At 62.4% G+C, this 11,739-nt stretch overlaps 2 protein-coding genes across 2 annotated transcripts; one reads left to right on the top strand and one right to left on the bottom strand.

Annotated features, from left to right (window-relative positions):
- Nucleotides 1-1,274: 1,274 nt before the first annotated feature.
- Nucleotides 1,275-5,001, top strand: ASIC3 (acid sensing ion channel subunit 3). The gene is made up of 11 exons (XM_052638804.1): nt 1,275-1,808; nt 2,779-2,929; nt 3,109-3,236; nt 3,349-3,544; nt 3,634-3,690; nt 3,812-3,959; nt 4,145-4,236; nt 4,336-4,415; nt 4,505-4,579; nt 4,764-4,822; nt 4,923-5,001. The coding sequence occupies exons 1-11, from the start codon at nt 1,275-1,277 to the stop codon at nt 4,999-5,001; spliced, it is 1,599 nt and encodes a 532-aa protein (XP_052494764.1).
- Nucleotides 5,002-6,230: 1,229 nt separating this feature from the next.
- On the bottom strand, nt 6,231-10,550 carry CDK5 (cyclin dependent kinase 5). Its single transcript, XM_052638581.1, has 12 exons — nt 10,419-10,550; nt 9,676-9,764; nt 9,519-9,586; nt 9,343-9,403; nt 9,188-9,244; nt 8,084-8,179; nt 7,869-7,943; nt 7,625-7,721; nt 7,414-7,483; nt 6,794-6,854; nt 6,593-6,673; nt 6,231-6,480 (listed from the first exon to the last, which is right to left on the bottom strand). The coding sequence occupies exons 1-12, from the start codon at nt 10,453-10,455 to the stop codon at nt 6,394-6,396; spliced, it is 879 nt and encodes a 292-aa protein (XP_052494541.1). The 5' UTR covers nt 10,456-10,550; the 3' UTR covers nt 6,231-6,393.
- Nucleotides 10,551-11,739: the final 1,189 nt, after the last annotated feature.

Genomic DNA, 11,739 nt, shown 5'->3' on the forward strand with positions numbered 1-11,739 from the left:
GGAGCGCCCACCGTGGGGAATTTCATGGTGTCGATCAGGTTCCCCATGCAGTTACCTCTTCTTGACCCGGCAGCTGTATTTCTGGGAGTTTCCATTTGTGCGGCGTTACTGAGAGTGCCATTGTTTGCCAGGAAAGACTGGAAACCCCCAATATCCATCAACAGAGGTGAGGCTGTGCCAGTACAGACGATGGTGCGTCCACACAGATGAAATGGTGTGCGGCCGTTTAAAACCATAAAAGGTTTCCGGGTACTGGATACCACATGGCCTCCAGGGTGTGTCGTTAAGTGAAAAGAGGTGTGAAGTTCACAGAGCATCTGTACTACCCAGGAGGGCGGCCCGTGGACACCTATGTCCCACCTGAAGGGTGACGGGTGAGCCCACCATCACTGCGGCAGAGGCCAGCCCCCCTCACCCAGACAGGAGGGCCTGCGCATGGGGAGGTGGGAGAGAATCGCTGGAGATGGACCGCCTCTGGACGTGGGGCCAGAGAAGCTCCCAGCACCCAGAGTCGTCTGGGACACTGGGGGCCTGGAAGGAAGAGCTCACTGATGCCAGCTCCCCATCGCTTTCCAGCCTGGTGGAGAGCCAGCTCCGCTGTTTGCAAAAGAGCAGATGAACCAGGGTGAGGTTGGGGGGGGCGGGGGGGAGCAAGGGCTGGGCCAAGGGTCAGCGGCTGCCCCTCAGGCCCAACACTCAGGGGCTGCAGCTGGGAACCTGGGGTCCACCCAGAGCACCCCCAGCCCCAATTTATCTCCGGGCTCCCCCTCCTCAAGCCCGATCCAGGAATGCTGTGGTTTCCTGCTGGCGCCTCTGGTAGTCTCCACTGCCACCCCCCATCCCTTACCCCCCCCACGCTGCACTAATGGCTCAGCCTGGGGCCCCAGGGACCTCCCCGCCCCCCCCAGACTGCTCTGCCAGCCCCCTTGCCCCCTCACCGCTGAAACCCAATCCTCTGCAGCAGCTCCGGCTCAGCCAAGCAGCCTCCAGCAGAGCTGCCCTGCTTGCCACATCGGCTGCACCCTACCTGGTCTCTGCCACGGAGCAACCCCCGCACCCTGAGGCCCATCACTGTGCCCAGCAGGGCCACCACCTGGGACCAGAGGAGGCCAAGGGGACCCTCCTTCGGACAGGACAGCCCATCTCCCCAGGCCAGTGCCTCTGCCTCGCCTCTGCCCTCCTTGACGCACCCCTGCATGACCCTTCCCAACCCTTGACTGACCCTCTCGCCTGACCCCCTGCGCCCCTGCACCTCCACCCCGGGGGCTGCAGCCATGAAGCCCCCCACGGGCCCGGAGGAGGCCCGGCTGCCCACCTCGGACATCCGCGCGTTCGCCAGCAGCTGCACCATGCACGGGCTGGGCCACGTCTTCGGCCCGGGGGCCCCGCCGGCGCGCCGGGGGCTGTGGGCCGTCGCCGTGCTCCTGGCCCTGGCCACCTTCCTGTACCAGGTGGCAGGGCGGGTGCGCTACTATGGTGAGTTCCACCACGAGACGGCCCTGGAGGAGCGTGAGAGCCGCCGGCTCACCTTCCCGGCCGTCACCCTGTGCAACGTCAACCCGCTGCGGCGTTCACGCCTCACGCCCAATGACCTGCACTGGGCCGGGCCCGCGCTGCTGGGCCTGGAGCCTGCCGAGCATGCCGCCTACCTGCGCGCCCTGGGCCGGCCCCCCGCGCCCCCCGGCTTCATGCCCAGCCCCACCTTTGACGTGGCCCGGCTCTATGCCCGGGCTGGGCACGCCCTCGAGGACATGCTGCTGGACTGTCGCTACCGAGGCTGGCCTTGCGGGCCCGAGAACTTCACCACGGTGAGCTGTCCGCGCCAGCCTCCCCCAGAGCCAAGGGTCCTGGACAGCCGTGCCATGCCAGGGGCCAGGGCTCCCCTCCCTTTGCCTCAACAGTGCCTTTCTGTTCAGCCCCAAAATCGGTCCTTCTCAGCCCCCTTCCAACCCTCAGCTGGACCGCAGAGGGCAAGGTCACACTGGGGGCGCTGGGGGCCCTCACCCAGGCTGGCTCTGGGCCCAGGTCTGGTCTGGGGAAAGCCTGCTCCTAGGGAGTTGGGGGTGTCTGGTGTGCTGGGCCAGGGCCCCCTGCTTCTCTGCCAGCAGGGAGGGGGCTTGGTTTCCCTCTGCCTCTTCTGCCAGACCTGAAGGAGGGCAGCTGGGACCCTCTTCCTTTTATTCCAGTCTCCAAAGAAACACTTGTCCTGCGGGCTGTGCTCAAGGCCTGCGGTGAGGGTGAGGCATGGGGGTGATGGGAGCTGATGAGGGTCCAAGTCCATGTGCCAATGGAGGGAGGGTCTGGAGGCATGAGGCTTCCCTGGTGGCTCAGCTATCAGGTGAAGAATCTGTCTGGAGTGCAGGAGACCCAGGTTCGATCCCTGAGTCAGGAAGATCCCCTGGAAGAGGAGATGGTCTACCCACTCCAAAATTCTTGGGCTTCCCTGGTGGCTCAGCTGGCAAAGAATCCACCTGCAATGCAGGAGACCTGGGTTTCATAACTGGGTCGGGAAGACCCCCTGTAGGAAGGCATGCAACCCACTCCAGTATTCTGGGCTGGAGAATCCCATGGACAGAGGAGCCTGGCGTGCTATATACGGTCCATGGGGTCGCAGAGTCGGACACGACTGAAGTGACTTATCACACACGTTCGGGCATGAAAATGCGGGCTTCAGTGTTCAAAGAGAGCACCAGATAGAGGCCAGGGAGGGTCCTCGTGCTGGCCTCGAGAAAGGGCCGTTTGGCCCCCGGAGACGCCTGTCCTCTGCCCTTCCCCCAGATCTTCACGCAGATGGGCCAGTGCTACACCTTTAACTCTGGCGCTGATGGAGCCGAGCTGCTGAGCACCCCCAAGGGTGGCATGGGCAACGGGCTGGAGGTTATGCTGGACGTGCAGCAGGAGGAGTACCTGCCCGTGTGGGGGGACGTGGGTACGGGGAGGGGAGCGTGCGGGGGGGCGTCCTGGGAGTGGGCCCACCTGGAGCCAGGCCTGTCCTTTTCCTGTGGGAAGGGGTGGAGTTAGCTGGTCACAGTCCTGGAGAGAGGGGGCTGCAGCAGGGGGGGCCCTGGGACCTGGGCCTCAGGACTCAGGGTCCCCCTCTTCCTGCAGAGGAGACCCCGTTTGAGGTGGGAGTTCGAGTGCAGATCCACACCCAGGAGGAGCCGCCACTCATCGACCAGCTGGGCTTCGGGGCAGCCCCTGGCTACCAGACTTTCGTGTCCTGCCAGAAGCAGCAAGCATCCTCCCTGATGCCCCCACCCCACACCCCCAGACCCCATCCCAGCTCCTCACACCTGCCCCAGGGACCTCACTGCCCCCCAGGGAGCCTCCTTAACCCGCCGCCTCCAGCTGAGCTTCCTGCCGCCGCCCTGGGGCGACTGCAGCTCTGTCTCTCTGGACCCTGACTTTGAGCCAGAAGCGCCTGGTCCTCTGGGTACCCCCAGCCCGGGCCTCAGCCCTCCGTATAGTCTAGTGGGGTGTCGCCTGGCCTGCCAGAGCCGCTATGTGGCCCGCAAGTGCGGCTGCAGAATGGTGCACATGCCGGGTGAGAGGGGGGGCCTCAGAGGAGGGGGTACGGGGAAGCGGGGGTCCTGGGGGCCGCTCCTGAAGCTGTCTCCTGCCCCTGCCGTGCAGGCAGTGCCCCAGTGTGCAGCCCCCAGCAGTACAAGGACTGTGCCCACCCGGCGCTGGGTAAGGGGCGAGCTTCCCCCGCACCCCGGCCCCACCCCCACCCCGGCTCTGCCGGCGACCCGGATCCCGGCGCCGGCCCCGCGAAGCGAGAGGCCCTGACCCGGGCGCCTGTGGCCGGCAGATGCCCTGCTGCGGAAGGACGCGTGCCGCTGCCCCAACCCGTGCGCCAGTACTCGCTACGCCAAGGAGCTCTCCATGGTGCGGATGCCCAGCCGCGCCGCCGCCCGCTACCTGGCCCGGAAACACAACCGCAGCGAGGCCTACATCGCGTGAGCCGGGCGGGGCCCTGGAGGCGGGGCGGGCCCCCTCCTCCGGGCAGAACCTCCGTGCGCACCCAGGGCTGGGAAACCCGGCTACCCAACGCTCCCCGGCTCCGGGGGCTCTGGGCAAGCGCCTCAACCTTCCTGCCAGCAACGGGCACTAGGGGTGTCCAGCAAACACTCTCCTCCTCCAGGGAGAACGTGCTGGTGCTGGACATCTTCTTCGAAGCCCTCAACTATGAGACGGTGGAGCAGAAGAAGGCCTACGAAATGTCCGAGTTGCTCGGTGTGTCTGCGCCTGCGTGCAGCTAGCGCCCTGCGGCCGGGAGGGAGGCGTGGGCAGGGCAGACAGCTGTGGGCTGACCGGGTGACCCCGCCTCCACAGGTGACATTGGGGGCCAGATGGGACTGTTCATCGGGGCCAGCCTGCTCACCATCCTGGAGATCCTGGACTACCTCTGTGAGGTGGGTGGGCCTGGGCCCCAGCTAGGGGAGGGGGAGTCAAGCCACAGCATCGCGGTGTGGGGTCCACCTCCAGCACTGCTTGTCCCCAGGTGTTCTGGGACAGAGTCCTGGGTCGTCGCTTCTGGAACCGAAAGCGCCCCCAGAGGCCCTCCAGCGCCAATCTGGTAACAGCCCCCCAAATCCCCACTCCTGCCATCGCCACTGTGGGTGCTCAGCCCCCTCCTAAGTGTAGAACACCATCCCTACCCAGCTGAAGGACAGGGGAGGGCAGTGATCCTGGCTGGTCCCTGGTGGGGGGAGACCCCTCCATCCCCACCCCCACCTCTGACCCTCTCCCTCCTCTCACAGCTTCAGGAAGGGCCGGGCAGCCATCGGACCCAAGTTCCCCACCTCAGCCCAGGCCCCAGGTAACAAGAAATGGCCTCCTGAGGTCAGGAAGGAGGGCAGAGCTTAGGTCTGGGAGGGCAGGGGTCAGGCAGGACCCAGCGCTGCGGTCTGTCTCCCCAGGCCTCCCACCCCCTGCTCCGCTGTTGCCAAGACCCTCTCTGCCTCCCACCGCACGTGCTACCTCGTCACCCGCCTCTAGACGCGGGGGTGGGGGCGCGGTCTGCACCCTGACACCCTGGATGTGACCGACCCACCTGCGTCTTTGCCGCCTTCACCCCAAATAAAGTTCTAGCGCATCAGCCTCCGCTGCCGTTCCTCTTACAGGCCGACTGGCCTGGCCACCCTCAGCCCTACTCAGCCCCAAGAAGGCCCCTGCCCACCATCACCCAGCAGACACGGTGTCCAAAATGTCAACCCCCCAGAAATCTATGAGAGAAGCGCGCTGGGAGGGCAGGGGTCACTGCGCCTCCGTGTGAGTGAGTTTTGTCAAACCGACATCTCAGAGGCAGGCAGACCTGAGGCAGCGCTAGGACGCACCCCTGGGGTCCTGTCAGGGAAGGGCGGGCGGGAGGCTCTTATCTGGAGCCCCCCGAGAAGTGGGGGAACAGGCGGCGGGAAGCCAGAGGGGCAGCCTGCTCCTAGGAACCAGACTGCTGTCCTGTTTGAGGCGGTCATGACTTTTTCTCACATTAGGGACTGAGTGCTGATATGGCTCCCCATCTCCAGGGGAACCTCTCTTTGCTTCCCCAGCCTCCTGCAAGAGCCAAAGGCCCCAGCTTGGGGTTGGGGGCCGGGGGGGATCCCCTTCCCACCCCTGCCAGGAAGCACACGCCCAGACCTGCTTTCCCTGCACCTTCTCTGTACCCTAAGTGTTGGAAAAGGACAGATTAGGGAGCAGGGCTGGGGGGGTTCCCAACCACGGCTGTGGGTCTCTCCTGGCCCAGCCTGCAGGCCTAGGTGTGGGGGATGAAGACGGAAGAAGAGGGGCGGGTACACAAGGGACCAAAGAACCATCAAGAAAGGCCCTCCCTCTGCTCCCCATTTCTGGTGGTTGCTCCCCATTTCTGGTGGAAGCCCATCCTTGCCTTCGGACACTGGCAGCCTCACTCCCCAGGACCAACCCCTCCTGGGCAGAGGAGGAAGGGACAGGGACGAGAGCGCTCGAACCACTGCGCGCACACACGTGCAGACGCAGCATTGCCTCCCGCCCCCAGCATAGATACATGGGGTGAGCGTCACAGCCTCTAAGCCCCAGCCTCTGGCCACTTACAGTAGCAGAGCAAGGGCGGGACAGTTAGGCAGCTAGGGCTGGAAGCAGGGTGACAGAGGGTGATCCAGCGAAGCAGAGGCTCTCCCCCCAGCACTGCTCCACCCCGCCCCAGAGCCGCGTCACCACCACATCAGCCAGACAGTGGGAAAGGAGCCAATTTATGAAATTAAATAAAGTCCACGGAAGGAGTGAAGACCGCGGGTGAGGGCACCTCCACCCTGGCTGGCCCAGCACAGCTGGAGCTCGGCACACGGCGCATCCCTGCCTCTCACCCCCTCCCCAGAGGGGGCGTCAAGTGGGCCAGGCCCCCAGCCCTGGAGCCTAGGGGGGGCAGAAGTCGGAGAAGTAGGGGTGCTGCAGGGCCTCCTCCGCCGAGATGCGCTGGACTGGGTTACACTTGAGCAGGTTCTGGATGACAGGAGGAGGCGAGACGGGTTCAGACCTGGAGGCCTTGGGCTACCCCAGTCCACACCAGCCCCAACAAGTGTGCTGGCCGCCCTCCCACGCTGCCCTTCGTCACCTGCAGCAGGTCCCTCCCTGTGGCATTGAGCTTGGGCACGACGTTCACCAGGGAAGTTGTGGCTGGGTACATTGGGTAGGGCTGTGGGGGGGGCAGGGAGAGTCAGACCAGGGGTGCAGGAGTATGGAGACTGCCAGGGCCAGACACTCGGGGGGAACCACGCATGACCCCCGCCCCCCCGCCCCCCTCGCCCCATCACACCTTATAGTCTGGCAGCTTGGTCATGGCGGGCCACTGCTCCTCGGTTGGCGTGCCCAGGAGTGTGTCCACGGGGTCAAGGGCCACTCAGGTGGAGGAAAAGGGTGAGGGGTTCTCTCCCCAGGAAAGGGAGGTTCTGCCTACGCCCCCCCACCCCAGCCCTCCTCACTCCATCCCCTAGTTCACAACACAAGCAGACCCCCAGCCCACGCCATCCTCATGTGCAGCCTCAGCTGTGTGCTGTTCTAGCAGACCAGATACTTGACAGCCGTGATTAACTACTTTGACTGAAGCCCTGAGGTCCGTGGCCCCAGGGAGGCAGTCACCTTCCCCCTCTATCACCTTCCTGCTCCTTTCTGCTCACTCACCCTAAGAATTCAGCTCTCAGCTGGGGAGGAGGGAGCCCTCCCTGCCTACCAGCCACACCAGCTGGCAGCACACACCTGCGCCGTGACCTCCAGGGTGCTCACCACCCTCTGCCCTCAGGACAAGCCCGGAGGTGCCCCCAGTCCTGGCCCCGCCCCTCGCTGCCCTCCCTGCCTGCACTCTGAGCCCCGGGGGGCTTCCAGATCCCCTCCCAGGGGCTGGGAAGCGGCGTGAGGTAAAGGGAGATGGAAGGATATCGGAAGATCCTCTTCAGCTGGTCATCTACGTCATTGCCAGGAAAGAGGGGCCGCCCAGCATTGGCCAGCTCTGGGGGAGAGGCGGGGGCAATATGAGAAGAAGCCCTCACCCCTGTGCCCCCCACCCCCACCGCAGGGGCCCCACACCCTTCCCAGGAGAGTACCCTCCACTCCAATGGGAGAGCGCCCCCGCAGAACCCAGAAACATCACCTGCGAAGATGCAGCCGGCTGACCACATGTCGATGGACGTGGAGTACAGCTTGGCCCCAAAGAGGACATCGGGTGGGCGGTACCACAGTGTGACCACCTGAAGAAGAAGACCCCGCCCACAGGAACCCCCAGTTAGAGATGGAGGAGAGTGCCCAGACAGGAGTCCTGGAGGAGGAGCTGAGCGATGCTCGTTGGGGACCCCCTCCCTCGCTCCCCACATCCCACCCTCACCCCCACAGCTCACCTCAGCTGAGTAACAGCGAACGGGGATCCCAAAGGCGCGAGCCAAACCGAAATCAGCCAGTTTCAGCTCCCCATTCTGGGGATCGGTGGGGGGGAGACAGGCATGGAGAGGGGCTCTTCACAGTCTGAGGGAAGGCCCCCTGCTCCCACCTTCCTGCCTGGCTTCCCTCACCCTGCCCCGGCCTCCCAGACGCCCTGCCCCCTCCCCAGAGGTACCCTGTTGATGAGCAGGTTCTGAGGCTTCAGGTCCCTGTGCAGCACATTTCGGCTGTGACAGAAGCCCAGGCCTTTCAGCAGCTGGAAGAGGAATGACTGGGGGCGGGGCAGGGAGGAGGTCATCAGACCCTCTGGATGGGACGTGCACCCTGCGGGGAATCATGGGCCCTGAAACCCCAGCCGTCTTTCAGCACCAAGCTCAGGGCAACTCACCCCTTCACTACTGAGGACCTTCTTTGTACTCTGCTGGGTACTCGAAATGAACGCCGAATGGGGGAGCCCTGGTCCCCATCTTTCTGGAACTGGCAGCTGGGTGGGGCTTCCTGCCTTCCCATCCCACACTGCTGTCTGTCCCCTACCTGGCCTCAACTGAACATGGACATCATAACCATCCATGTGTATATTGTGCTGTGTTATCGTTTATCATTCTTAAGAGTCCCTTGGACAGCAAGGAGATCAAACCAGTCCATCCTAAAGGAAATCAACCCTGAATAGTCACTGGAAGGACTGAGGCTGAAGTTCCAATACTCTGGCCACCTGATGCAAAGAGCCAACTCATTGGAAAAGACCCTGATGCTGGGAAAGATGGAGGGCAGGAGGAGAAGGGGATGACAGAGGATGAGAGGGTTGGATGGCATCACCGACTCAATGGAATGAGTTTGAGTAAACTCCAGGAGATAGTGAAGGACGGGGAAGCCTGGTGTGCTGCAGTTGATGGGGTTGCAGAGAGTCAGACAGGACTGAGCGGCTGAACAACAACAGTCATCAAGCACTTATTTTCCTTGGAAACTTGGAAGGGCACTCGGACCTAGAACAGTGCCTGGCACACAGCATTCAATAAGAATCTGTGGGATTAATGAATCTCTCTTGGAACCTCATTTTCCCACCTCTCAAATGTAAATCCTATCACTGACATCAGACTTCCTTTCAGGTTAAAGCGGTCGCATGAAAATGATCACTAAGACGGAGGCTCCTAGAAGCAGAAACAGGGTTTTCTCCACCCCTCGTTCCCTGAGTGTCTCCATGTGGGGCCTGGGAATATGTTCACTGAATACAGAGTCCAACTCCAGCCTCAACGAGCTCCCAGGAAACCGGTTTCCTTACCTTCACAATTTCAGGATCTAGATCACCATTGCAGCTGTCGAAATACTTCTTAAGGTCCTGAAAAAGGAATGGGGGTGGGGGATGGGACAGAGATGAACCTCAGCTGGGGTCCCTGTATCCTCCCAAGGCTACTGGCCCTCCAGCCCCCCTTTCACCTGGTCACAGAACTCAAAAACCAAAGTCAGCTTCTTGTCGCTGTGCAGGACGTCATGGAGCCTGGGGAGAAGCGAGGACTTGGGCAGGCAGGGCCACAGCCCGCACCTAAGAGCCCAATATCAGCCCAGCACATCTCTGAAGCCCCCACCTCCTCTGACCCAGCCCACCCACACACCTGACGATGTTCTTGTGCTTCAGCTCCTTGAGTAGGCAGATCTCCCGAAGGGCAGAACTCGGCACGCCCTACACGTTGGAGGGGCCAGGTGGCCACAGTCACATCCCACCCAGCCCAGGCCCCCAGCCCCTCCCTGGCCCTGGCGCCCAAGTCTTACCTCGTCATCGTCATCCAGCCTCACCCGTTTCAGAGCCACGATCTCATGAGTCTCCCGGTTTTTGGCCTTGAACACTGTTCCGTAGGTGCCTAGAAGAAGGAGGGGAGTCGTAGGGAAAGGATGGGGCACACTTTCCCAACTCAGGAAGCCCCTGCCGGGACAGCAAGCAGCATGGGAGTGTGTTATTGCTGATACTGGAGGAGCAAGGGAAGAGATGTGGGGTAAAGGTTGGGCACGGCAGAGAGCTCTGTGTGTGGTGATGTGGCAAAGAGGAGCCTGCAGATGGCTCAAGGGTGTCTCCAACAGGCAGAGGCTGCAGGGGCCAGGTGAGGAGGTCTATCACAAAGGCCAAGCTTCTGGGGTCTGAAAATAGGGAGCAGGGGTCTGGGAGAGGAATAAGGGCCAGCAGGAACGCAGAGGTTGGAGGTCTGCAGAGAGAACTGAGGCTGGGGGTGGGTGAGGTTGTGCAAGAGGTGCTGAGGATGGAGAGGAAATGCAGGACGTGTGGAGGTCGGGAGGTGGGTCACTGGGAGTGCTAAGGTGGGGAGGCAGGCGTCCATGGGAAACGCTAGCAGGGGGAGGACTGCTGTCTGCACGGAGTGTTGAGCTCGGGGGCCAGGGCTGCAGCCAGTGCTGAGGTCGGAATCTGTGGGTATTGCTGACGGTAGAGGAGCCAGGGCTGCAAGGAATGCTGAAGGGTCTGCAGAAGAAGATTTTGCAGGAGCATCTCGCGGTCCCATTACCTTCCCCAATCTTCTCCAGTTTCTCGTATTTCTGCATCCCGGCAGCCGCGCGAGGACCCTTGCGGGCCCTGGGTTCTAAGACTCCGGGCCCGGCGTTGCAGAGGAGGCGGTACCCCAGCCTCCGGGCCCTGCCCCGCCCTCCCGCCTGCGCATGGGCTTCTGGGGCTTGTAGTCCTAGGACGCCAGGTGTCCAAGTAGCGCCAGGGGCCGTAGGCAACAAGAAGACTACAATCCCCAGCAGGCTGCGCTCGGGCTCGCTGCAGCTCCTGCCTCCCGGGGACTCCGGTTCCACCGCGGAGGCCACCCTTGGACTTCAAGTTCCAGGAAGCTCTGCGTGTCCGCTTTCCCGGCTCCCCACAGTCGCGCGCGGCTCCCAGGATGCCCCGCTCGGGTATCCCTTTCAGTGATTACTCGCTTCTTTCGGAAAAGAGTCTCTCCGGGACTACATGTTCCAGAATGCAGCAGGGGTGGGGGCGGTGGTGGGGTGCGGTGGAGGGGCTCTTTCCAGAGTCTGGGCTTTGGCAGCCTGCTTCCCGAGCCCAGGTGGCCCTGGCTCTGCCTGGGTTGATGGTGTTGAGCTTCCAAGACCTCCTGACACTCCCATAACCGGTTCGAACCTCTCCCTGGGCCGTCCGGTGAGCTCAGGATTGCCTGGGGGAAGGCTCTGAGCCATATCTTGCCGATGATGACTTCACAGGGGCCAGCTGCCCGCAAGGCTGGAAAGAGAGACAGGTGTGCCCCACTGGAGGTTGGATTCACCATACGCCAGAGACCTCTCTCTCCCCTTTTGTGGTCTCGGAACCCACCCGACTCCAGCAGTTCGCTCCACCCTGATATTCCGAGGCAAGCTGGCGCACTGGGGAAGTGTACCCACCCTCTCCCACCCCACCTTACATAGCCCCGGCCCACTGGAGTCGGCCAAGGGTGTGGCCCGAGAGCTGGCAGGTTGGTTACCGCCCTCAACAGACAGGACAGACAGAAGCTACACTTGAAGCGGCCTTGACCTCATCCCTTAAGGAGTTGATTATAGATTTATCTTGTGGCTTCTCTCTAATTGTCTCATGATTGCATTCTTGAAGGCTGTGAACTGGATGAAAACTGCCCTCAAACAGCACTCCTCGGGGCCGCCGGAACCGACGTTGGGGCTTAAACAGTTTGTTAATTAACTCGTTTATGTCTGAACGTTTTCTGCGTGCACAATGCTGTCCTTCCCTCGGTGGCAGAGTCTCAGAAGCGAAACAGATTCGCTTATCTGGAAGACTGTATAATTTGAGAAAACAAGAAATAGATCTTTAAATGACAGGTGATGACTATGAATAGG

This window comes from Budorcas taxicolor, chromosome 4 (genome assembly GCF_023091745.1).
Source record: "Budorcas taxicolor isolate Tak-1 chromosome 4, Takin1.1, whole genome shotgun sequence".
NCBI lineage: Eukaryota > Metazoa > Chordata > Mammalia > Artiodactyla > Bovidae > Budorcas > Budorcas taxicolor.

Coding starts and splice junctions, on each gene's coding strand:
- CDK5 (XM_052638581.1), bottom strand. CDS start 10,455: ATGCAGAAATACGAGAAACTGGAGAAGATTGGGGAAG. Junction 9,765..10,418: donor ACTGGAGAAGATTGGGGAAG/GTAATGGGACCG, acceptor TCCTTCTTCTAG/GCACCTACGGAACAGTGTTC. Junction 7,484..7,624: donor AGCCGGCTGCATCTTCGCAG/GTGATGTTTCTG, acceptor CCTCTCCCCCAG/AGCTGGCCAATGCTGGGCGG.
- ASIC3 (XM_052638804.1), top strand. CDS start 1,275: ATGAAGCCCCCCACGGGCCCGGAGGAGGCCCGGCTGCCCACCTCGGAC. Junction 1,809..2,778: donor GGCCCGAGAACTTCACCACG/GTGAGCTGTCCG, acceptor CCCTTCCCCCAG/ATCTTCACGCAGATGGGCCA. Junction 3,545..3,633: donor CAGAATGGTGCACATGCCGG/GTGAGAGGGGGG, acceptor CCTGCCGTGCAG/GCAGTGCCCCAGTGTGCAGC.